At 39.6% G+C, this 27,290-nt stretch overlaps 1 protein-coding gene across 4 annotated transcripts in view; it reads left to right on the top strand.

Moving 5' to 3' along the window:
- Positions 1-27,290, top strand: part of KCNQ1 (potassium voltage-gated channel subfamily Q member 1) — a 364,087-nt gene that overhangs the window by 65,317 nt on the left and 271,480 nt on the right. For 3 of the 4 annotated variants that reach the window (XM_054828304.1, XM_054828306.1, XM_054828305.1), the window contains exon 3: positions 25,986-26,112. In XM_054828304.1, the coding sequence (XP_054684279.1) occupies positions 25,986-26,112 (127 nt within the window). Of the gene's footprint in view, positions 1-15,995; positions 16,216-25,985; positions 26,113-27,290 lie in introns of those variants that run through there. The other variant, XM_054828307.1, reaches the window with a different exon arrangement.

Raw genomic sequence — 27,290 nt, 5'->3', positions numbered from 1 at the left:
TCGGTAGCTTGTCAGGCCTTTGTTTGAATTAGGAGCCATTGTGGGCAGCCAGAAATTGAACTTTATGTAATATAATCTATCTGTCAGTTAGTATCAGTTCACTAACAATGATGCTAACACATTCAGACTTTAGCATCTGGACCTCGCACTTGAGTTTTCAGCCACTAGGTAGGGTCTAACGTTTCAGTGCTTCCATGTAGCTCCTTCCCAGCTATTTCCCATCTGTGTATGACTGTCCCACTTCCCTAGGGGTCAGTCGCCAGAGCTGCCAATGTCACCAGACAAGCCTTTTCCCAAGAGAAAAATTTTTTTTGAAAACTGTATCACTTGTTAAACTGTGCTAGACTACTAGATTCATTACTTTTACCTCAAAAGCCAGAAAATTCATAAAAAAGCAGGAAGTTGCAGGGTTACGCTTGAGCGTGTGTCTGAATATATCGCTTTTTATTTCATGGGCTAATTCTAAAACTGTGGTTCTTCAGTCTACTTTAACGTTTTACAAAATGAAAGCTAATGTTTCCATGGAAGGATAAGGTGTAATTGCAGGAAAGACTAAGAGAAAGTGTTAAGAGTCTATAGCTGGATTCTCAACCTCTCTGACAATGTCAGTTCTTGAAAGAAAAATCTGTAATAGTTAATGTAGTAAATGCTAATAAAATTTGCAACCTGCCTTCCATCTTCTCTAATACCTTTATGGCTGTCAGGATTTTCAGGGAATGTGCCTATAGGTATTTCGTGCTTTCCTAGCTGGGGAAGACCTTGGAGGAAAGTAGGCAAGCCTGTCCTTGAGCAAGAGAAGAATTCACGAATCTCCACCTTGGGTCCCGTGAACTCCCAAGAAGGTTCTTCTATGATTGCTGCTGCTATTTCATATGCTACTTGCGGTGCCTTGGAGCTGGCTGTAAATGAGGACCCCTTGGTGCTTTGGCCCCACATGTGATATGGAGACTTAAGTATTGAAGAATAAAAGCTGTAGGTGGGCTGAGCTGAAGGACAATCTTCTCCAAATCTGTGCTTTGTTTTGTAGGTAGCAAAGTACCTGTTAGCACTTAATGACAGAGGTCTGAACCGTCAAATAAATAGGGTATCTTTTCTTTTGTGCTACCCTCTGTTTTCTTCTGTCAACTGGCTTCTTATTTTAGGTATTAATTTACAAGTTGGAAAGCGCAACTAGAGCCAGTGAAGGGGAACCTCAGCCCGGGGCAGTACCTCTTCTGTCTCTTGATCAAGTAGCAGGGAGGGAATGAAACTTTCCTCAAAAATCTGGCTGAGCTGAGCTGTGCCATTACATCCACCCACCAGGGAAGGTGACTGACTCCTGGGGTGGAGCCAGATCAAAAGGAAGGTGCGGGGAGACGGAAACAGGGGTGGAAAAGGATGCCAAAATATTTAAAATACAGCTACTGCATCTGTCCAGTGGTCTAGCTCCTGTTTGTGGAATAAATTTTATGAAAGATGCAGTTATTTATGTTAGCCTGTGATATGTAGGTCTAGACCAACCAGCATGTTTTAAGAGGTTGGGAAAGAAAAGAAAAAAGACCAAACTGTTTTGCTTGCACTTTTTGCTTTAAGGTAATTTAGTCTAAAAATCTTTGAAGTAAAATAAACATTGTATTTTAAGTAGCTGAAGGCATTTTCTATGTTTGCAAAGGCCTTTGCTCTTTGCAGTCTGGTTTGAGGAGATTTGTTTTTGTCTAGAAGAAACAAAAATATTTGTGAGCTTGCTTTTGACTCCTGGATTGCCAGAAGTCCTCTTCTGTGTGAAGTGGAATTGTACAAAACATCATTTTAATGTGAGTGCAAAGTAGAGAGACACTGCTAGTGGGCTGATCTAGAACAGCTACGTTAAAATCTTTCACTGGCTGTTTTCAAGAATGACGGGTTGTATTTGTTTCAATTTCCTATAGTGCTGCTGGTGGTGCTAACAGTAGCCTTGATGTAGGTGTGTTTAGAGAGGTTGCTCTCAGGATCTTAAACAGGTAACTACCGCTGCTGGTTGGAAATTTCCTGTGTGTTTGTCACCACCTGAAATTTGGAGCACCTTTCCAAGTTTTGAACCATTCAGTGGTCCTGCCCTGTGAAATCTGTGTTCATCTGGTGGTGTAATTAATTCAGCTGGCAGGGACAGATTTATTATTAGCAATGTGAAACGTGACAAACCTTGAAGTCAGATGAAAAGTGGTGTTTTCAGCTGCATTTTGCTTTGATCTTCCCTGCCAGCTGCACCAGGAATATATATGGACTAGGCCTGAAAATACATTTGTAAGCCCAAAATGTCAGTGCCTGCAGTGCTGCTGTTAAGCTTTATCTGATACAAAGGTTTCACTTATAAGTTAAAATGGTGAGCTACAGATACTTATTCCTTCTTTGCACATGGACAGGATTTTAGATTCAGGTCTGGTACCTACCTGTTACATTTTTCAGTGCACTTGAAATCAAGTTGTGGCCTTTTGTGGACCTTTGGGGTTCAGAAAAGTATCGTCACTGTCTTACTCAGAGCAGCGTTACTACCAAGTCAGAGTAAAGAAATATATTTACAGTTTTCTGCACAATAAATGTGTAAAAAGACTTTACCTCATTATTTGCTGTAAATGTTTTTCTTTGCCCTTCAGTTTAAGTAGATGTGCACAGAACAGTCTGCGTATCTATGAATGTGCATTGTTTGATCACATGTGATTCTTATTCTGCAGTCGTTTGTGTCAGTGTACCCTGCAGTTTAGAAAGAACAGTTAAGAGCAATTGAGAACATTGAGTGTAGAAAGATATTATATTTATTCTAAGCAATATCTCAGAATCAATGACCATTATCAAATGAAAAATGATGGCAATGTAATAAAGTCAGAAAACACCTTGAAGTGTGAGAATGTGATTCTGGTAAACAGATAAATGCATCAGATGGAAAAAAAAAAATCCACCCCCAAACGAAAACAATAAACCACCCCTCCCAAAAGACTTGACCTCAAGAAAGCAAGCCACACAGAAGTCAGTGAAATCTACTCTGATGTGAAATCCTTCATTTTCTGATTATCAAAATACTAAAGTAAAACTAAATTTGTTCCAATAGCTCTTGCAATAGACCATGCATGAATTTCTGTACTGTCTTCTGAAATATTTATAAGGAAAACTACTTAAATCCTGGTTTTGCCACTAAATCTTTCAAAAAAGATAAAAAATGCACAGGAAAGGCTTGTGTACATGACAGAATTTTGCTTGCTTATATTGTTAGAGCTTCATTTCGCTCTTTGAATATAAGGTTATGTTTAAAAGCCACGTTCTTCTGGCATCTGCCCAGGTTATGTTCTTCAGAACTCTTTTAGTATGGGCTAAAATAAGCAGTAGTAGTAATTAAACAAACATGGCACAGTCAAAGCAAACGCTTTGATCAAGTATCGTTGACAAATGTGCTGTTATGGAAAGCTTTAAATAACACATTTTATTTCTATCTTGCTGTAGTGCATGGCATTAGATGAATCAAAACAGGTGGATTCTAAAAGTTACATAGCTATCTGGTTTAGAAATTGATATAATTAATCAAAAATTATTGTAGTGCAATGTGCATGTCTTGTAGTAAGTGCATTTAAACATATTTGGCAATCAATACATCATTTAGTTACGTAAACAAGCCATTACGGAAAAGGTTAAGAGAAATGATGATACTGTCTAGCCTCTCTCATATATATTGAACCTTGCTCCTTAGTCCTGTTTGGATGAAGATTTCGGCTTTTGTTAGTGTTTATACTGTCTGGAGCACCTGTACATTGCAATGTTCTGGAGGAAAACGTTGAAGACTGCAGCTGTAAGAGCCTTGTACTGCAGGTCGTTCTCTTTAGTATTTGTGAGGTACTGTCATGGTGCCTGCCACTTCTTTTGCACTTGTGGGGTCTGCAGTGATTATGATTCAAAACAGTGTCCCTTTTTGACAGAGAAAGACATAACTGTTGATTTTAAACAGAGAGAGGCCTTTGTCATCATATAAATATGTTAAGGAGCTTTCTTGTGCCAAAAGCTTAAAACTATGATCTGCTAGATACAAACCATTTGATAAATTGGCACAAAAAGTGACAAGCTAGCAGTAGCACCTTTTTCAATAGATATTGCACCACAAAACATAATGCCTAAAATGGAGGAATATCTCTCCTGAATTTTTTAGGTGTTCAAAATCTGAGATGCATAAATGAGGAGCAGGAACGGTAAGATGCTGCGTTGTACTGAGGTGGTTCTGTCTCAAAAAGAAACCTTTAAGCCAGCATCTATGAGATGGTTTCTGTTTTGAGTTAGGATCAACAGATGCAAAAATTCACCTGCCTGTCCCCCTGAGTGAGTGTTGTTCCAATAAGAGGTGGGAGACAGTGATCTGCAGCAGCTCCTCTGCTGCTGCAGTTGTTTACAGTCTGAATCATTGGTTTAAACTTTTGTTGGTCTCAGGTTAACTTAATACAATAGAATGAGAATTTTATGGTCTACTGAAGAGCTTTTATCCCTGCTGTTGGATCTGGCAGAAAATCAGTGTGTTTACCTCACTGTGGTGTGGCAAAGCTCTTTTTTGGTTTGGGTGGTTTTTTTGTTTGTACTTCATAGCTCTCAGGAACCTGAGTGCTGCTTTTGCTTGAGGCTCAAAGATGAATGTATGCCATCTAACCTGAGGCTGACATGTCAAAATTAGGGTCTCGGCATGTTTCTGGAGGTGCCCCTCTCCTGCACAGATTTATCGATGGAGCCATGGGTTTTCCAGCTAAGAACTGAAAGTGAAGTGGGACAAATGCAGGCCTAATTGCATTTCTGAAATGAAATATAAGCTTCTAAAATCTCTAAAAAACATGGGTGAATCTTCCTGATGTAGGTGAAGAAGTGTCAGTTGACAGATGTCCTGTCACCACCATCTCTCTGGCACGGTTTATGCTTAAAGAGTCCAGCTTTCTTTACAGGTGTGCAAATTTTCCTCCTAGTGCTTACATCACTTTGGAAGATATGATAGCAGTTACTAAACCACTGAAACACTTGTGAAGACTTTGTCTCAGGATATAATGCATAATGGTAGCTGTTGTGTAGCTATACCAACCAAAAATTTTGTGCCTTGGAAGCAACCCCTGATTTTAGGGTCTTATATGTCCTCAGGAGAGCTAAAGAGCTTGCTTGTTTTTGCAGTTTAAGCAAAGTCCTTATGCTTTCCAAGTGTTGAGAAGCAAACAGATTTGATACCTCATTCCCTTTTTTTGGATGCAGTTGTAACTACACAGTTCTGTACTGCTGTTGCAGTACAATATTTGTGTTGTACACTTTGAAAGAATGGTAGGGATGGTTGTGATATAATGTCCAAATACCATTTCATCATGTGATTTTTCTAGCAAAATTGCTTTAAAAATAGAACAAAAAAAATCATCCCCTTCTGTGGAATGTAAGTGCCCTGATCATCTCTGGAAAGACTAGCATTCTCTGGAGTTTAAGTGAACTCCCCCCAAAATGGGAAGCCAACTCCGTGGTCTTGTTGCAGCAGTGTTGTACTTGGGTAGTCATTGAAAGCCTTTTTTAGCATGATGCAGGCTGACTGCTCTCACTTCTTTATTGCTTTACATTTTGTCAGAGCTTAAGTGATCCTTAGACTCAAGCATCTGTAATCCTTTGCTGTGGCAGGGCTGTAAGGGTAAGTACCTGAATGTAATGAACAAACTTACCATGAAGTGGAAATTGCCACATAGATAAGGTCTAGGGAAGTTGGGTTTAAATGAAGAAAGCAGTACGATGTAATCTCCCAGGAGGTCTGAAAGGAAATCTGATTGTACTGGCTGGTTTAGAAAGGAAGCATTGATTTTTACTGATGTAGTTTATCCAGCTTCTACTTATCCTACATGTCACCATACAATTATTGTGGTCTATAACTGCAGCGCTGGGGAAAAAAGATATATACGTTTTCATTGTTGATAATGCCCCATATATAAGCCCCTGTGTGCCTAGAAGTTCTTCATTACAGCCCTGTCACTCTGCGCAAGCCACAGGGCGGCTGTTAAATTGATTGATCAAACCTGTGAAATGTTCCTCTGACAGTGCCTGGCTCTAGAGACTGTCTCTGCTTCTTGCTATGGAAGTTTCCCTCACTTGCAATTTTAAAGGGGAAAAATGTCCAGCCCCGTTCTTCAGTGTAGTGCAAATGAAAAGTGCTGGTGGAGATCTTGCGGCCAGCCTGAGGTTTTGATTTTTTCACCCTCAGCTCACTTTGGAGGACCAGCAATGGCTGCCCCCCTCATCTATAATGCCTTTGCTGTCCTAATACTCCTTGCTTAACCTTTTATCAAGAGGTTAATGCCTTTCACCTTCACCCTTGTCTGATACCTGAGGGGACACACAAAAAGCCCTCTGCAAAGCGCACCTGATGATGCTGACTGGCAGGATTGCTATTAAAAGGAAAGTGAGGAGGAGCTTGCTTTCTCTGTGTGCTACTCCAGGCTGAGCATGCCCTTATTGTTATTTCTGGATGTGCTGATTCAGCATTGCAATCGTGCGTAATATATACAAAATATGAGTGGCTACATATGTCAGATTAAAAAAGTAAACAGGTCAGAGTGTGTCCTCCGATGTGTATTTATAGCTCACTGACATCAGCAGGAGCTACGTACATCTGAAGGCGAATTCAGCCTGTGTGCTAAGTGGAAAGAAGTGTGCCTAAAGCAAAAGGAGCATAGGCTGCATATCATGCATTTAAGTGAACATCACTTGTAGCTGTCTTAATATATACCCTACTTATATTGTATATCTAACCTTAGTGATTAGCGCCTGTTAGGTATAAATGTGGTGACAAGCTGTACCTTTCTGTAGTTGCTTAAAAGTTACAAATAGGCATGACTGAGTAGTTGAAGGACATTGAATTAAACATGCTTGAATTAATAGGGTAATGATTGGTGCTGCTCAGAGCTATAAAATAAACACCAGCTAGAGCTCTGTGCTATGTGGCAACCAGATCAAGCCATGGCGTTGCTGGAAGTATTCTGAAATGTCTCAACTTTGTTAAGTGAGAGAGATAATCCTAAGAAAGTTCTCTACACAGGCTCCCTGTGCAGTTAACGTTTTAAACCCCGCTTTGGCTTGTTGTTATGACTTCAAAGATACGCTAAAGCCTTCGTTAAATTGATCATTAACTCTGCAATGTTATAATTAGACATTTGAACTTGGCTGCATTCAAAAAGAAAATGCAAGAATGAAAATCCTAACCAGTGTTGTTTCTCTGCAGCTCATCAGCATGGTCAGAGACGGATTAAAGTTCCACAGGAGTTAAAAAGCAATGGGAATTGAAGGTATTAACCAGCCTTGCAGGAAGGATAGGGAGCCATTAATCCACAAAGTTTTTCTTTGAAAGTATGGAGCGAGAATAATGTCAGGAACCTGAAATGGGTTACTGCTGGAGATTTAGATTTAAGCTCATAAAACCATTTACATGGGAATGTTGGGCTAGAAGTGCAAGTTGAGGAAGCCTTAAGTTTCCAGCCCAGCGATCGAACATGTTATACCAAGTGGTTGTGTGCTGCCGCAGACCTGTTACGAGACTGTAAAAGCAGCGGAGGAAGCACTGTAAGGCAGCTTTAAACAATAGCAACAAACCCAAGCGGCGGTTAAGAAGATTGAGGGTTGGACGCTGTGGTTAAAGTTTATGAGGTCGAGGGCTGGGAGAAGCTCAGTCCTACGTCTCCCACTTTCTTTCCTCAGTCACTCCTGATGGAGCACGAGTCGAGACAACAGCTGGTAGCTACTATACGCCCGGCTGTGTAGTGGATGGGAAAACACATCTCCATAGTAACAGAGAAGGCATTGCATGTGCTTCTCCTGCTCGATCTGGGGAGTAGCTGGCTAAAGACATCTGGTCAGTGTAGCCAATTCTCAGGGGAAATGAGCTCATTTCATCTGATAGTAACCACAGAAACTTTTGACTTAGTTTAATAGTATGATGCTGAACATGAAATAGAACTGACTGGTTCAGCAGTTTCAAGTGTCAAAGATTATCTAATTATTTTTAGATAAATATTTTTTTAAGGAAAGCTATTGCCTGTGCTCATTCCCCTATGCCCCGCTCTTCCCTGTGGGCATGTTTCTGTCCAATATGATGGTGATTCTTCAGTGTGGGGTGGGTTTTAGGAATTTAAAGGCAGTTTTCTTTTTGTAAATATTTATTTCTTTTGCTTACATGAGCTCTTTTTATTATACAGTGAATCCTCTAATCCTTTCATCTTAGTGGAGCCCAGTATAGTGTGAGATACCGCCTGTGTTAACATACTGTGGCTTGTACTCTAGAAAGTTCACCCCCCACCCCGAAAATCTTGAGTCAATTAACTCTTGACTAATTTCAAAAAAACATTCTGAACAGCTCATGTGGCTACAAATAAGCCTTCAAAATAACTGGTGAATATGTGTAAAAGTCTTGAGCTATTTAACATCACTGAAATCAGTTAAAGATCATATTTTTTGTGTACAATACAGGAAAATTCCCAATTGATTTTTGCAGAACAATTTCAGCATCCGGTATGCAGAGACTATACTGAGGATATGGTGGTTGGGTATGCTGTTTTTTCTGTTTACCATAAAATTTATCAGCTCATGCTATCCTGTGTAACATTCAAAAATTTGGAGGAAATTGAAGAATGGAAACTTTTTTCCATTTGCATGTGAGGACATCGTTATGTATTTTTCATATGCCAATGAATGAATGTAGTGCACAGTAACTTTTCTGTAAGTATAATGCATGCAGACAAGTGTCTTAGACGAGGCCCAAGAGCAACATCCTAATTGTGTGGGGCACAAATAAATACTTGATCTGTCTACCACTGACACTGCCCACTACTGACATCTACTCCTGATTGTAAATATTTGAACTCAGTGGGTGGTTATGACCACAATGAACTGGAAAGTGAAAATGCGTGGACAGACATAAGCCTGAACCGTATGTCTCCGTTTATGGAAGACCAGCAGAGCTGTCAATCTTTGAGAAGCACTACCCATGATTTCTGTTTGAGGATGTGCAGTCCTTCTCTGGAGATACTCAAAACCTGCCTGGATGCAATCCTGTGCAACCTGCTCAAAGTGATCCTGCTCAAGCAGGGAGGGTTGGACTAGATGATCTCTAGAGGTCCCTTCCAACCCCTACCAATCTGTGAATGAGAGAAGTATGATCAGCTCAGCTGGACAACAGCAGTAAATGATTATACGGAGAAAAAGAACTGCTAGCTGCCATAGTTCTTAAGAAAGATCAGGGGAATCTAAAAGTCTCAACAGAAATCTAAGAAATCTTTATAATAAACAAAGGGGCTTGAGCTTCCTAAAACAAGTCAGACAAGGGCAGCAGATGTTCGAGGGCCCTAGGTGGGTTACATAGATGTTAACAAACCAGATGAACTGAAATCAGTTAATAAAAGAAGTTTAATCAATCAGAGTTGATTCAAGAAGTGACTACATGATGAATACATATTCCTTATTCAATGAAGATTCATTGTTTTGCTTTCTCTGCTGAGCTCATGCTCTGATGAATCAAGAGTTATATCTCTGGAGTTAAACCATTGAAACTAGGTGTCAGATTTTTTTTTTTTTTCCTACCTGGAAACAGTCATGTAACAATGTGGAGAAGTATGTGGGTAGGTGGTGGTAGAGAGGACATGGAGGAAGTCTTTTCTGTTTCACTCTTAACTTCATATTGAGTTTCATAGCAAGTGAACTGTCCTTGATACTGAAAAAGGTTTTGTAGTTTCAACAAATTTCTTTCTAAAAGTGATTTGTGTTTAGTCACCTTTTTTTTGGGGGAGGGTGGGGGGTGGTAAATATAGGTTACAGGAATCAATAGGAAAAATTCTACTTAATCATAGAAAAATTATATTATTATAGAAAAAATTAAGCTAGGGGGCTTTGGCGGTCTTGAAGTGGATGGTTGCCTGCCTTTCTGGGTTTTTTTGTTTTTGTGAAGCTGAATGGCTTCTGTTGAAACTTCAGTTTTCCTAAAGCTGGATGTTTTGTAAAGATTAGAGAATCCCAATGAATGTGATTAATCTTTTCTATCAGTCTGTAGAGAGGGTATTTTCTGCCAGACTCCTTATTTTCACAACACTTTCAGGAAGTTTAAATCTCCTCTGACATGCCTGACCTTCTGATCTGTCCAGATCAACTAGTAGATTTGGGAGTTTTGAGAGGGAAACTGGAGGTAGACAAGGTAATCACATGGACCTCTCTAAGGAGACCAGCCGTAGAAACCCCTCATAATCCTCTCCTTCAAGTGAGAACCGATAGTAAATTTCCTCTGCTCTTTATACCACTGCTCCTAGCTGAGAATACTTTATTGGAGAATTCAAAGCAGTTCTAGGCACACTCTGAAGTTTTTTGCAGCTTTTAGGTAGCATAAGCCAATCACATAGGCTTTCCCTTCATGGAAAAGGATAGATGCTCCTGAAAGCGTAGTTTATTACATCTTAAGGTGCCTAGGACAGTTGAGATGAATTTCCCTTTGTATGTGACTATTCCTCTCCATTAATTATATATAAAAAAAAAGCTATGTATAATTAGTCTATTCAAGTATTTGGAGTTGCCATTCTCCATGAAGTCGCTTTCTAGCCAGGCAGTTAGTATTAAATTAGTTAATCGGTATTAATACTAATGGTGTTTGTGTAATTGTTTTGTAGTTATGAACATGCTTGAAATACATCACGTGGTCACATAGGCTTTTAACAGTTTGGCTGGTATTTGAAATATAGTACAATTACATTTTTGATGCCTGGATACATGCTGGCTTTTGTTTGTGTTTTCCTTTCAAGAAGCATAAATCGTTGGTTATGTGGCTCAATACTTAGATATGTGTAGTGTAAGGGCGTAATCTTCCCTTTTCAACAGATAGGTTCAACTGTGCTTGGTTGTTATGGATTGGAGCTTGCTTCAAGGGTCCATCCCATTGACTTGGATGGGAATATTCAAGAATAAAGTGATCTACAGTGGAAGAGGTGTCAGAAATCAGCTCTACGTGATGTAGCACAGGCAGCTTAGTGTTAAAGCCCCGAGCTGAAGTCTAATCCTGTGATCTAGATGAAACAAAATGTCAGAAGTATTCTTCCTGCCAAAACTCTGAATAGCTTCTTTTATCATTGAGTCTTATGATCGTGTTGGCTCACAGGCAGAGTTGCACAATGTACTAAGCAACCGTAAGAGGTGCAACCTGAGCAAAAGAGGAGCTTCTCGGCTCCTCTCAAAGAGGAATAAATACTTCAGTGGGGTTCCTTTGAGCCTGAATTCTGACTGACTTATCTTTGTATTTATTTTAACAGTAAAACAAGTTGAAAGTTGGAAAAAAAAAAAACAAAACCCCACCCAAAAATGCTTTCCTTGCTTTAAAGAGTAGAAAGAACTACAGAACATGAAGTAAAGTTAAAAGGAACTCCTTGAATGTTGTTAAGGATTCCAGAAGTAGTCTTTAATTGCTGCCAAAACTAATGCGGCTGGAATTTCCATGGAAAACATCAGTGCAGTAGCCAGTTAGTATACAAATACCTCTAGTTTGCAATAGATTTTTTTTCTCTCTCCTCAAAGCTTGTTCACCCTGTTCTCCATGTTAAAAAAAAAAATGTATCCACATCTAATACTGTACTTAAGATTGAAACAGTAAAACATGACTTCTCACAGCAATACTAGGAGGCAGGTGGTGGTAACTACTCAATGTTGCACTGAGAACTGTGCCGAGAACTGATTGCTTATTCTACAGCCACCATTGTTTGCTATCTTTTTAAACATAAAAATAATCAAATTTGTTGAAAAAATAATTCCCACAGTCTGCAAATCATTCATAAAGTATTTATAAAGAGGGCTTTCATAGCATTTTTCAGGGTGATTTAGCACCCGAGATAAACACATTTCATGTCTTCATAGCATAAAATACTCATTACTATTACTTAAAAGGTGTGAAACCACAGATAGTATTACCAGAGAGTTCTACCACTTTGAGTACCGTAAAGCATGCTGTTTAAATAGGCATAATGTTTCTGGCTTAAACAGTATGCCATTTGGGACAAGTAATATGGTTCATGATAACAGAATTCTCTGATGTAATATGCTAGGGGCAGATTTCTAATGAGGAAAGCTTTGCTGATGGACTTATTAAAACATGCATTCATGTCATCAGCTTTGGTATCCCAAGTGCAATAGCTTATAAATATTCAAATACCCGGTTATGGGACACAGCTGTACCATACTTTCATGTCTAATAAGTTTCCTTTTGCCATCCAGCTGATGAGGAAATGCACATTGTACACAAAGCAGTCCCTTTTCTAGTGTAATGTAATTGTTATTAATTACACCCCGAACAGTACATCAATTGACACTTCTGTACAAAGTTAAGTGTACAATGTGTTATGTGTTCAGGAAAGGGCAAACACAAGGTTGTCATTAAAGCCATTTTTAGCAGAGCTGGAAATAGGACACAGATCTATCTGAGTGTGGCAGACCCACTTGTTTAATTCACCAAGAAGGAACTGGCCAAACGGGTGAGTTTGGTTTCAGTGCCTTGGTAACTGCTCCCTTCGGCAGAGGACAGACCTCTGACCCTGCTTTCCATATTTTAGCCACCTTTACCGATGCTTTAAGCAAACTAGAAAACTACCCAAACTGAACTTCAGTTTAAGTAGCCTCTTCCTCCTGTAAGATCTGTAAGGTTGGCTAAAACCTTTGACATTCAATCACTTCTAGAGGTCTTGGTCACTTGAGATACTGTTCCTTTTGTAAATCCATTAAAAAAGGATGTAATCTAAACTCATCACATGCACTATTCGTGTCAGTATTTGATTGCTGTGCATCAAGACTCCCTTTTTTTTTCTGCCCCCTTAGTCCTAGAAAAGAACATACCCGATAACTATTTATTTTGCATACTGAGAAAATACCGTTTTAAAAGAATATTTTACAGTGGAAGGAACACTATCACCTCTCAGTAATGATATGATGTGAAAAATGTCACGTTTCAGTTGTTTGTCACAGAGTGGTGGCTTGCATATTGGGTTAGTAAATACTAAAGTTGAGTAGCTTTAAAGCAAGGAGTCACCTTTCTTGAATGTAGCCTCTTGCTTCATTTCTCTTAAGCCAACTGGTACAAGTGTCAGTTCTTACTAGTTCCTCCATTGCCGAACAAGTATTTTCTCGGGTAGGACGAGCATCTTTGGTTCCAGTTGGTAACTTTAGCTCTCTGGTTTGGCAGTAAGACCTTTGGTGTCCAGGCTAAACTTACATCTAACACGATGGGATCTTGAGAGGCTTAAGCAGGACAGGCATACTGAAACCAGCTTTTTGAAACAGTGAGTATTAAGAACTGCAGAGATGATGTAAAGGGAAGGCTAAAAAATTGGATGATCTTTTGACATTTATTAAAAAAAAAAAGAACAACAAAAAAACCCAAAAATGTTTTTATAATTACTGCCAGAATTCATCTGGCTGTGGAGTAAGACTGCCATTTGCTTTATCACATAAGGTACTGGGGAAAAAAGAGTTTGGAAATTGGGCATTTCCAAAGATGTGTTTAGTTTGATTCCCCATTTAAGCAATCAGTAAATCTCAGATCAGAGAAAAGGCCCTAGAAAATTCAGCTATTCTGAAGGGAAAAAAATCATGCCATGAATCACCTGGAAGTATAGCTCACGTAAAGAAAAGATATGCCTCAAGCTTTAGAAACATGAGTGCAATAGTAATGCAATATGAAGTCCTGCTCCACTGCAACCAGTTGGATGTTCTGATATGTTGTCCTGGTTTCAACTGAGATAGAGTTAATACTAGTAGCCAGTACAGTGCTGTGTTTTGGATTTGGGATGACAATTATGTTGATAACACACTGATGTTTTTAGTTGTTGCTAGGTAGTTGTAGTGTCTGCACTAAGTCAAGGACTAAGTCTAAGCCAGAACAAGAAGCTGGGAGAACACAACCAGGACAGCTGACCCAGACTGGGCAAAGGGATATTCCCTACCATTCCCTACCATAGAACGTCATGCTCTGGATGGAACTGGGGAAGCTAGCCAGGAGGTGGGATTGCTGCTGGGAAACAGACTGGGCATTGGGTTGTTTATTTGGGTTTTTTTTGGTTGGTTGAGGTTTTTTTTCCCTTCTGCATGTGGTGAGCAATTGTATTTGTGCATCACTTTGTTGTTGTCGTTGTTATTCTCTTTCTTTGTTATCCTATTAAACCGTCTTTTTTGCAGCTCACGAGGTGGGTTTTTTCCATTCTCCTTACTATCCTACTGGAGAGGAAGGGGTGAGCGAGAGGCTGCGTGGTGCTTGGCTACTGGCTGGGGTTAAACCACAACATATGTTAATGCATTTAAAATGCATAACCAGTGCTTTGATTGTTCTAATAAGGTGTATTTTCAAGTAGATCCTAAATCTGTCCTGCATTGTACAGTGTCTCAGCACAGAAGCAGCTCATCTGTCTCTAAACCATGCTCCTTGTGCCCCTTCCTTTAAGTTGCAATTATTTTTTTTTCTCTTTAACTACCACTCCACAGAGGGATTCTTCTGGTTTGGGTGTCTTTTGCTTGCTACATCAGCTGCCTGCTAGCCTATGTACTGTTGCAGAGCCTTTAGTTTATTCTTGACATGTCTTAGGCGTTGCTTTTATAAAGTCCCTCCTTTTCCAAAGAGTTTTGGAGTACAGTGTTGCTGAATTCTGCCAAATATCAGTTTGGAGGTTTTTTTGTTAAATTCATTCCATATAATGCCTATTAGTTTCCTGAGGTATTTGATGTCTTGAAGCTCAGACCAGCTGCCACTGAGAAGACCATGGCTTTTTTAAGAATTTTTTTTCTTCCAGCAATGAATAGTGCACTTGTCCTTTATTTGTAAAGGGAGCAGGGGAAAGGTGATAGTGAGTGAAGGGAGTTTCACAGAGCTGGAGTTCTGCTTTCGTAACTTTGAATTCTGCAGAGAGCTGCCTCTGTTGCACCATTTATTTATGTTGGACCCAAAACTGATAGAAACATGAATCCGAGTAAAAATATAAGTCTTTGCACATAACGGTAGCTTGGTTAATGGGGTATGCAACTTCAGAGAGATCTGGCTTATATCTTCATTTTGCAAATGTAAGTTTAGTTTGGTCCATTTGGAACGTTATCAAAGCTCTAGGGAGAGTTTGCACTGAGTTAATCATGTGCTTTGGTTGGTATAAATTAACTTCCCATTTTGGTATGCTATAATCCTGATGCGCTGAATGATAGCCGCAACTGTTTAATGCTCGCTGATTGGAACGAGCACAGGAAATTGGCACGGGGAGGAAACTACTTGCCTTCAGTATGTAAAACGTATTTGCCACTTAGCTGAAAATGCTGACTTTGTTGCCTTCAGTTAGGTTTATTTTGCATGTCAAATAATTTTCCTCTCCTCCTTCACAAATTTTAGAGGCAACTGTAAAATGCTGACTGAATGTGCTGTGTACATATGGCATCTGAGAGGTTTTTTATGAGCTTAAACTAGCACATGTGTTTTCCTGTGAGGAGTATTAAGTGCCTGGACTACAGGTTTAGTGTGTGACTGTTTTTGCAGCTGTGTGGAAGAGCATGATGCGTATTCCCTGGAGCAGGCCTGGGAGAGAGCTCAAGTATGTTGAGGCAAAAGCAGGTTGTGTTTATGGGAATGTCAAACAGAAATATGACACTTGAACTCTTATCAACGCTGAGCCTGATACCAGTAACTGAGCGGCGGTCGCCCAGGTGTGTGAAAGGACATGCCCTGTTTCTGACTTTGTAGGATTTTGTTACAGAACTTGACGTCTCTATCCTGTAACGCTGTCCTGCCAGTCTGGGAAAAAAAAAGAAACTTTTTTTTTTCCTTTTGTTATCTGGAGGTGGTTGAAAACAGTGTTAGTCCACTAGAAATATAGTTTTTGTTAAACTGTTATTGAAGAGCATGGTCATTGCTCAGGCCAGAAATCTTACTTTGGCAGATGAATTTTGAAAACATGCTGCTTCTAGAAAAAGAGGATAACATGAGTAGATGCAGAAGTAGAGGTAACATCCTGTTTTTGGTGACCTCTCACTCTTCTGGAAATGTCCTACTTGCGGAACACATACCACAACCCAGAGAGGGTCCCATAAAGCCGAAAACCACGTAAAGGAGCTGGAAGGACAGAGCTGAGAATCCCGAACAAGGCTGTCTGTCACGCAGTACCATTTTCTAATACCCTTCTTGGAAGGAGGGTGGGTTTGGAGGAGATGTCTTGCTGCACAAGAGAGGTAAGAAGTTGAACTTCCTCAGAAAGAGTTCCTCTTCAGCGTACTCTGTACCTGCTTTTGCAGGAGCAATTTGTTGAAATAGCTCGTAATAGCTGATGGGACTTAGATGTGAGGGCCTCATGATGTTGCTGTGCATATCCAGCTGTACTTCCATACATAGTGCTACTATCTCCTTGTCTTGGAGCATTTGTGTGGGCGAGAGTGGTGAGAGTAGTGGATTTCTCTGATTGGGAACAGCGTTAAAGACTGCATGTGGTTTGCTTAAAGCCCTGTGAGAAACCTGTAGGTGGATAACAAGACAAGCTCTGATCTTCTGTACCTTTGCAGTCTTCCTGACTTTTGCCAATGCAGGGAATGAAAAGGGTTATTGCTACAGCTAGTGGATATGTTTTCTCTTCATTTGGACTCTGGATAGCCCTTAATTAAGTTGAAAAATCTTTGTAGGTCAGAAAGGCTGGGCTGTGGGTGAGGTTGAGATGATGAGTGTGCAGTGCTGTCAACTTTGGAGGAGAAAGACACTCAGAGATCTAGTAGAGCTTCAGAGGTCAGGTTTACTGCAGAGTGGGAATGTAGATATCCTTGGACAATTGGTGACCGTACAGGGGGAGAGAAACAACAAAAAAGGAAAATTAATTTCATTAAAACTTATGTTTTTACAGTCCTTGTTTTGCAAGTTTCTAGAGAGAAAAATGTTGTTCCTAAATTTTCTGCTTAATAATAAAAAAGTATTCCCTTTCATGCCTTAAATCTGCAGATGATTCTGCAGACATACATCTTCTGTTTAAAAACTCTATACATTAAAAAAGACCATTTTTCAAGAGCAAACATTGATTTAATGTAAAAGATAATTGAAAACTAGAGATTTCTAGCTTCCCATCTTTACCAGTCTTTTTCCTCTTTTTTCTGCCCTTTTCTAATAGAATGAAAAGAAATGAGTAAGGTTGAAAAATGAATATTCACAGAAAGCTTAGTTATTTTCTGCTTTTCAAAACCAATGGAACAAAAATTTTTTTCATCAATAATCTTTCTAATTTCTGTTTTAAAATGTATTGTTGCTTCCTGGCTGCTATTACAGTGTGGCCTAAAACAAAAAAAAAAAAGTACGTTAGCATGTCTGAAACCACTAGATTTCAAGTGTTGCTACCAAACTGTGTAGCAGGTGACCAGAGCTTGGCCATTACATCTTAAAAATGCAATCTGCCATTACATTCCCTTTTAAGTATACAAAGTGAAGCTATTGCAGGTTAAGCTGGGCTGATAATGGCCAGATTCTTCCTTTCATGTGGCTCTGCTTTCAGGTAAGAGATATTGTGCGATATTTATTTTCTCTCAGAAAGGAATAGTGTTGTAACAGTGACAGTCTAAGGGTGTAAGAGAAACATGGTTTGCTGGAAGACACAATAGCTTTTATTGCCCTGTCATTTATAGCTGGAAAAAAACCAGTCTCTTCATCAGGTCCCCCAATAAATTAAAAGTTAGCTGTGGAGCAAAGGGAGGACTTATGAACTGCTCAGTGAACATGAAATAGCTTTTTTAAAAGTGAATGAGGAAGGTCATTTAATAAAAGGCATGCAACAAGATACTTGACAGGATAAAAATAATCAGATTGGGGAAAGTGGCCACTGTGTAAATAGCGTTAATATGAAAGGTTCTCTGTAATATAAAAATATAGAAAACTTGGCTTTGATTTTTTTTTAAATGGTCTGTAACAGTTCCTTTCTACTCATATTAGCATATTGTATGTACTAATGAATGAGTATGCGTCTCTGTGAACTGTGTGTATTTGTTCTTACTCTTAAGTAGGTGAATAGTTCTTTTGAATTCAGTGAGATATAAAATTAAGCATATGCTGCACTGGGTAGAAGCCAGAGCATTTTTCACTTTGAAGGAGAGGGACCTGTAGGAATTCCTTCTAGAGACTTTTATGAAGCCCTGAATAAGAGGTTCATGAAATAAACAGAAAGGAGTGGGGGGGTTTAATCATTTTTACGCCAGTATTAGCATGTTGACACTTCCTTTCTCTTGCCAAATACTTTGGGTTTAAAGTCTAGTTCTTGAGCATGCTTTGTGATGGGGGAGAACTCCCCACTAAAACAAGTATCGTAAACTAAATGTGCAAGCCCAGGTTAATTATACTCCTGTAAATTCCTGGTGGATATCATTAGCAACTAAGTTCAAAAGCTAAAGACATCTGCGTTATGAAGAGACTTGTGCAGGGCTGACGGTGTGGAAAGTTGTTCTAAGGCAGCAGTGCTCTGAGACCGCGCCTTCATGTGCAAGGTTACACCACCGACATCTGAGGCCTTTTGTAGGTGGTGGAAAAATTTCAGCTGCCCGCGTTTGGATTTGGCTGAAACTTCCAGTGAGGAGAGAGCTAAGGAAATCAATTAAAGGCTTTTTAAATGTACCTAAGGGAGTTAGGTGCCTGACTCCTATTGAAATTCAGTAGGATTTAGTTGCTTGGAGCCTTTGGAAAATCTCAACCTAAAATTGCAGGCCCGCAGTATTCCTTATTGGTCCCAGCGCTATTGTTCTCTGCTCTCGGCACCAATTAAGAGAAAATAGAAAAACTTCGGCACAGTCAACTGTTCTAACTCTGCCTCGTAGTAGGTGTCCATTTTTTTCTGAACATGACCGCTTACGTAAATATTATTTCATCTTAATTAAAAACATTAATAAGGGGACTTTAATGATGCCCAGTAACTTCTTATGATTAATTATGGGCCTCTGAAGATAGAAATGTGATACTGATACCATGGGGTTTTTGTTTTCCATTGTCTGTTTAATCATTTGGTGCCAAATATGCTAGATAAAGAATTTTAGCAAATGATAGTAAGCTTTTTGAAAGGAAGGAACACCGAGTGTTCTGGCTTTAACCATTTTTTAAAAAAACTTATCATTGCTGTTTTTCACTTGAAAAGATGCAATTTACAAATCTTTGGAAGTAGGGGAAGAAAAATCCCCAATCCTAAATAGTGCTTTTGGCACCTGCTGTTAATCAGTAAGTGTTTATATACATGAAAAAACATTTTATTTTTGATCTGTACTTCATCAAGTTGGGATTTTTACTTTATTGAGCTTGGTGTCTGTCTTTGTCTGTTTGCCTCAGCCATCTGATTTTGCTGTTCTGTGTATCTTAGAAAACACAGTACAGCTTTCAGGAAAAAATCCTGCCTTTCTCAACAGAACAAAGAGGGGCCTCTCTATACAAAATGAGTGAGATTAGAAGAAACAGTTGCCTTTGCTGCTGTTAATTTGCATACCCTGCTCTGGCTATACACAAGTGCTGTCTGAAGCGTTTTCCAAGCCCTGATGTGTCAGGTGAACAGTGTGCTGTGAAGTGGACTCTAGCTCTCTCCAAACTAACGTGTAGCCTGCCGTGGTTTGCTTTTTGCATGCTACCCTTCTCTGAGTGTAAATGCAACCTATGCTCTACAGGAGACACATTCCTGGGTTTTTTTGACCTTTCGGTAGCTGTAGAGGATATGCTGCATCCTTGCTTGCAAAGATGCTGAGCCTGTTTCTCTCTTGCCCAATCCAGCTCCACAGCCCTTGGCTGACGGCAAGTGCCCCGTTCGTCACTTTGCATTAGCATCAGCGGATCTATTGTCCCCTCTCTTGGCTCCTTCAGAAATCTCGTTGTCACGAATTCTGAACAAAACTTTTGGCAGTGTCCTTGCTCCACTACTGCTGCCTGAGATTGCACGGAGGTTACTGTTCCACTTTACTGTTGGCAGCAGAACTCTTCCATTGCCTTGCCTTACAAATAGGTATCGGTGCAAGTGGTGCCACAGGAATCTTATAGCTGAGGTAATGCTGGTTGGCATGCGATCCCTATGTAAGCTATGGGAGAGCTTATTTCCTTGTTTAAAGGAATTCATGGGAACTTTGTCATCCTTGAAACTAGAATTCAAAAGAAGCCAGCTTTGAAAGAATCGTGGGAATAATGTGGTTGATCCCTCCAACGAGTATAACGTAATAGAGCTTGTGATATGGCAGAGGTGGGTAGGAGTTGTATTCCCAGTAAAATGTAGGGGTGGGAGGAAGTTCTTACAGTACAAGAAGTATGTGCTTATGAGGCTTAAAGTCATCCCCCTCATTAATGCCTCTTGTTTTCCTGTGCTTGTTACCTCCCTTTCCTCTTAGGGCAGCCACCTCTATGGCAGATGGAATAAGCTGTATGTTGCCTTCGATTTTCAGTCTTCAGTAGCCAATGAGAATAAGATAGTGGTATGCTTTGCTTCCTTGCTCCTAAACCATGTATATGTACTTTTATATTTATGGAGTTCATTGAAAAAAGTCTAGACTCAGAGTCAAGGCATTCTTGTTCATAACCAGTTTCAGATGACCTCATCCAGTCCTCCCACATCAAATGGCTGCATGAACCTCTGTGATAGTCCATGACCAGTTACAGCTTTGAGGTCTACAGGCAGAGCCTCAGGCAATGTATTTTCTACACAGATGCTTTCTCAGCCTCCAGAGACAATTTCTGTATCTGTTAAATAGCTGTTGTTATGGTGTCATGATCCATCCTACGTCAGGGGTTTGTTGTGGTTTCCCCCCCCCCAAGCTTTTAATCTGTCTAACTGCTTAAAAACATCTCTTTCAGCTAAGTTTAGGGACTCTGTCCTTCCTTCTGGAGTTGCTACTGCAGTTTATCTCACAGTGTGGACGTTGGATGCCTCCCAACGTTAGATAGTAGCTCTTCCAATCCAGTGGGGGTGGAGTAGTAAAGGAAGGGCTTTTCAAGATGCATTTATTAGCAAATAAAACAGATATTCATTTTGCTAATATACTTGTGTGTATTTGTTTTGATAGATCTGACTCTCCAGTCACATAGCGGAAGTCTGATTCTTCCTTCAATTCCATCACAGTCCTTTTCATAAGTAACTTTCCCCTGTTGCCCTCTGGAAGGGACTTTCTTGTTCTTTTGCCTAATGGCATCCTGAAGTTTGTCAGGGCAATAGTTAAGGTGTCCTCATCCATAGCAGGTCCAGATTTTCAGTGTAAGTCAAACCTAATACATTGGCTTTTCATCACAGCTGTTCTTTGAGCCCTTCTCTGTGTGTTCCATGTGGGGGCTTATTATGAAACTGTGATTATTCTATGGGAACTGTGGAGATATGGGCTGTAATGACAGATAGCATGGGTATGTTTGTTGGGGGACTCTTTTTATGGACCTGCCTATGGTCCTTCATTAGGTGATGAGAGCTGTACTTTAGCCAGATGATGACATGTCTGTCTTGGACTGAGGATAATTTGTATGTTTTGATGGCTCTTTCTTTATACTTGAAGCAATTCCCAAAGCTGTTCATGTAGTACCTGATCAACTCAAAGGAACTTCTGTTTCCATGTGAAAACTCTGAAAGTGAGTAGTGAGATGCACTGAAAAAATCTGTCGTGAGACTTCTGAAATGGACCCTGCATGCTAATCCCACTCCTGCACCAATGTACCAGTGAGGATTCAAGCTCCTTTACTGGTCTTTATGAGAAATATTTAATTCCCTGGCATCTGCTAAATGGCTACCTGGAGATCTACTGTAGTTTCACCAAGCACTGTACCACAGTAAAAACATCCAAGGCTTGTTACACTAGTCTTGTCTATGTGTTCCTTGTAGTTGAAAGTGTTGTGAATTTACATGTTGTAAGTTGCTCACAGCTGGAGAGTTACTGACACTGATAGAGTTCTTGAGAAAAGCAATATACACGTTTATCTCATGTTCATCTTCTCTACCTTTTCATCCAGAATTAATCTGGGACTTGGCTGTGTTGGGATCATGTGGCTGAGAAGGCATGAAGCATATGCTTGGGTTGAGCAGGAGGAAAGGCAGAAGTGAAGGTATCATGTATAAATCGGTAATTAAAAGGAAAAAACGGTCTCTCCTCTTAAGCAAGAGGGCTCCTGTATGCCCACAGTATGAAGGTACACAACTGTTACATCTCAGAGGGCTCTTTTTACCATGTTAATAAATTTTTTAAATCTCGGTGTTGTATTTCTATTTTCACCTTATTGAAAGGAGATCACAATTAAGTTGCATAAGGTTGAGCGTGTTCCTTGCACAGTGCAGTTCTTATGTGTCTAATTTTAAGCAAGAAAACTCTTCCACTGAGCTTTAATCCCCACCCCCACTAGTGTTTTGCAGGCAGTAATTTTCTCTGTATTTTAACTTTTCCCTTGTGTTGAATGTTGCTTTGTTTGTTATTTGACTCATTCTTTACATCCTCTCTGTCTGCTCAGCACTTTATCCTTTCCATTTTTCTGTATCAGCTTCTTGAAGCCATGTTTCAGTCAAGCTGATTCATTGTGAGAAGCACAAACTTTTTTACGGTGCACTTAGTTAAGCAGACAATTAGGAGAAAGTATCAAAGAAACAGTGGACCAAATTAATCTGTATTGTAACTCAGGTTTGCTGAAGTTCTCAGGTGTGAGGCATTGCTGTGCTCTGACAGGGTAAATCCTATTAAATGGAATTAGCCCTAATTACCACCAGCATAAATGAATGAAGAATCAGGTTGGCACCCTTCTAGTTAATGTAAAGTTTCATGTTAAGCAGTTAATTGGGAAAATATAGGCAATATTTTAGTAGCTCAGGAAGCCATAATTTTCTAATGTACTTTTTCCTCATTGTCTGCAAGTTTCTGGCTGCTAATATAAGTGTGTACCAACAGAAAATCATCAGCCTCCCCCACCCCCAGGAGACTACTTATTAGATTTATGCAACACAAGATATTAAAAACACTTTTGTCTGTCACACAGCCACGGGCAGGGGAGGGGGAATTTGCCAGTTGCTAATGGATACCTGGAGTTTTTGTGTATGACCATGAAGAACAGCTTGTGCACTTTCACCCCCGATGTTCCCTGAATAACTTGGGTCTCATTTAGGTCAATAAGCCTTTATCAAAACGTCAGGAGTGAAAAATGTGTCTTGGTGTAAGCCGACTGGTCGTTCCCTCCAGTCACCGGAGTCTATAGGACAATCAATGTTCTCTAAGCTTGTCTGCATGTCACGCAAAGAGCTGGATGACAGTAACCATTGACTGCATGTCTGTCGCATTGTCTTTGGGACAGCCCCCATTTGCATACTTGCCGGTGTGCCTGTTATCCAATGAACCATGGAGGGCCTTTAAAAAACATACGCGCACAACTCCAATGCAAATTTTCTACGCAGAGAATGCATGCTTCTTTAAAGCACAATCCAGGCTTTCACTTTCTACCTTCTTGCTATAAAACTGAAACTGTGATCCTGACAAGGCCACGGTTCCTGGTCAGAGTGCTGTTTGTGGTTTCATTGTGCCAAAACATTAACTTTTCTCTGGGGTTTTTTTTGCCTCTCAAGATAATTTTTTGTTGTAGTTCTTTTACTTTCCATAATTGCTAAATTGATATCTGAACAGTATTGTCTGTGCTAACACATATGATGTGAGGCCATACATTCCTTCCTCAAATTAGTTATTTTGAAGGAAGGACAGTTTTTGCTCCCTGTACAGTTGCTATTGTCTTTTGTTAAGGGAGTTTCCTCCGTGGTAGTGATGAAAGGAGACGTACTAGCCTTTTTGCATACAGAACAGCACTTGCATATTAGAGTTTATTGACCATATCTGTGAAACAAATACAATCACCTGATCAGAAAAGACAGCCTTTGGTGCTTTATTTTGCTGTGACAATTCAACAGCAGCTTGTGTAAACCAAGGCTCATAATTTTGTCATTCACTGCAGGTTCATAAATGATGTTAGGTGAAATTAGGCAAAGGGAGAATTTCCTTGTGTTTGAAGCTTCTGTCATAAGACACAGGCTTCACTTAAAGCATCTGCTGCAGATGCTGTTTCTTTAGGTATATGACATTAATTCTGACTGTATTTTGTTGAAAAATATTAAAAAAAAAAAAAGATTAAGAGTTTTGGCGGATCCTTTCAGAATGAAGCTGCAGAAGAGATTCTTGGCTGGGTTGAAGGGTCCAAGCTTCATGTTTATTACAACCAATGATCTGGACAGTTTCATTATATCTTTAAAGTCTAACTGGAATACAAGTGACTATAAACAATCGTGATGGCTGTTCAACTGCATCTGACATCTTGCACAGGTCATGAGATTGTCAAAACTAAACGGAAGAGTCCTGGCTAATGTTCTTCTAGCTTTTCTAGAAGTGTCACAGAGTCGAACTTCAACACTGTAGTGCCTTGAGATGAGCAGTTTGTTACGCCATCAGGAGACTGGTGTTTTAGAGCCACAAAAAGGCTATAGTGAAGTCAACTGATGCATAACATTTTTCCTCTTGCTGTGTACAGATCTATTATTTTACTGCATATTCAGGGCAATGTCCCATGCACTTTTGAAGCTGATAATATGACTCCCACTCGTCTTGACTGGACTACGGTTGTACCCTGGTTATTTCAGTTCATTTAGAAAATAATCATAGGTACCATCTTGAGTCCTGTTTGCCAATCTGCTACGAAAAGCAGCAGTGTGCCCTGCAGAAATGTAAGGAGGCTGGATAAAATGTTCAGCAGCATTTCATCTTCTCTGTGGTTGTTCTTTATATTACATCACTGTATGAAATAAGCAGCGTGTTCTCTTAATCTGCAATATCCTATGTAACTGTCATACCTTATGATTGGCTTCTCTGCTTTACTTTTTCCCTATGCCATGTGCTGTGTGTTTTCAATTATAAGCCACTGTTACCGTTCCAATTAGTAGATTTTGCTGTTGGCTCTGATAGAGAATGAGACCAGTTATTAATAGAGTTGCCAATAAGGAAGCATTGCAGCTCCCTGCAATACTCAAGGAAATTCTGCGGAGTATGCCATGCTCAGCCAGTCTGTAGAAAAGCAAGGTTTATCTGCATGTTGACTAAGTTCCAAATCTGACATAATTGTACCTCTGTCTAATCAAGAAGAATGTCAGATATCTTTGACATCTATCACTTTGTAGGCATTTCCAAAGTCATACCTTAGCATAGACTTCGAGGGTGACCGAGCACTGGAACAGGCTGCCCAGAGAGGTTGTGGAGCCGCCTCCTCTGGAGATATTCAAAACCCACTTGGATGTGATCCTGTGCAACCTGATCTAGGTGATCCTGCTCTAGCAGGAGCGTTGGACTAGATAATCTCTAGAGGTCCCTTCCAACCCCTACCAATCTGTGAACCTGTGGGTAACACATAGCTTGATACCAGCAGTGCTTCAGGACGAGACCTGTGTTGCTGCTGAAGTCTCTAATTGTTGATAAGAGGATGGGAAAGACGTACTGGAGATCTCACTATGTTTTCAGTGCACCTGGAAACTGACATATTGGTAATGGGTATTAGAAATCTTTCTTCAATCCATGTGAGATTAAAGGAAGACTGAAAAAAGTATAAGTAAGTGGGAGGTTAAGCTGATATGGTAAATGGAATGTAAAGCACACCTCTTCCCGAAATGAAATATGCTAGCAAAATACTCATCTTCTGAATGCAGACCGCTTGTTTTCTTTGGCTCAGTCAGGAAACCTTTTGTTTGAATTAGACCAGATTAGTTGCACAGAATGGTTTTTTGGTTTTAGCGTGTGCAGACAAGCCAAACTGCATGCAATTGAAGTATTTAAACTTGCTCTTAATCTTTTCTTTCTTTACTCTTACAGGTTTTTCTATGTTAATTTAGATCATTTTGGTACAGATGACATTTTTTTCACCTTCCAAATTTTACATTTTATTTTAGCGCTTTATAATGCATTCTGCAAAAAGATGAAAGACATACAGTAGAGAATTAATCTAGTTCCCTGTCTGTTTCTTTTAGGAAATTGTATTAGTGGTATTCTTTGGAACAGAATATGTGGTTCGGTTATGGTCAGCAGGATGCCGCAGTAAATATGTTGGAATATGGGGAAGGCTTCGTTTTGCTAGGAAGCCTATTTCAATCATTGGTGAGTATGCACAGCTTGCAAAGTTGACATAAAGACTGAGTAAAACTTGTCCTTGAAAGTTTTGAGAAGTGGAATTTCTGCAGCAGTTGTAGCCACGTTTAGAGCAAGAGCTTTTGTCATTAGTGTTAACGTAGATATGAATTTCCTTTCAGGAATCCATGGCATTGTCATTTGAGAACAAATGTAGCTTGATTTGTTTTCCCAGAAGAGCAGAGTGTTTTCTTTTTCGCAAGTGATTGGATGCTTCGTCAGAAATAAGTCTTGGCCGTAGTCCTGTCTCCTGTGACCTCAGGATCCCAGACACCGTACAATAGCTACAACTGTATTTTTTAAAGATACTGAACAGCCTTTCTTTTTTTTCCCCAACAGCCATTTGAATAATTTATTATGAGTTTATTTTGCACTCTAATTGAGCTACATACTGCATGGTAGAGCATGATAGATGCACTGTGGATACTTTGTGTATCTATTGGATTAAAATACAGTTTTCAGTGATGCATTTGGAACTGGGCACCTGACTTCCCTTGATATTCACTGCAGCTGTCTTCCCGACTGACTTCAGTGTTCTTAGAAATTACATCCATATATTCCATATATGTCACAAACCATTATTTTATTTTTTAGAATGATTGTCATGCATTTAACAATTTCACTGAAAGAAAAATAATAATCCAAAATCAATCTGTATTTTGTTAGCCAATATTGAGAGAGATATGTAAAGACCCTAGCCCTGAGGCACTTAAAATATAAATAGATTAAACAAACCAGATTTTGCAAGAGGAGTATTGTTATAGAAGCATAGTAATCCTTGTTCTGTGACATAGTTTTTTCCACTACTTGGAAGCATTATTTGTTGTTGAGTAGAGGATATAGGTTTTAATAAGCTATCTACAAGTTTGCTGAAAATTTACGCAATTTTGTATCTGGATATTTTTATAATCATAAAATAGATTAGTTTAGCTTCTTTGTGCCTATTTATAAGTAACAACTGTATTGCAGGTGTGACTGCAACTATAAAACGGCTTTGACTGCATCTTTGCCCTCTGTCCCTTTCTCTTGACACCTAGAACGCTAGGGGTTCTGAAACATCATCCAATTTATTTCAGATTGGGAAGTGAAACAAAATTTCCTGTTCCCAGTATCAAGAACTATTTCACTCTCCAAAATACGGTTCCTTT

Source organism: Grus americana, chromosome 5 (genome assembly GCF_028858705.1).
Source record: "Grus americana isolate bGruAme1 chromosome 5, bGruAme1.mat, whole genome shotgun sequence".
NCBI lineage: Eukaryota > Metazoa > Chordata > Aves > Gruiformes > Gruidae > Grus > Grus americana.
The sequence above is the reverse complement of the archived record's forward strand: the minus strand, read 5'-3'. Positions and strand labels throughout refer to the sequence as shown.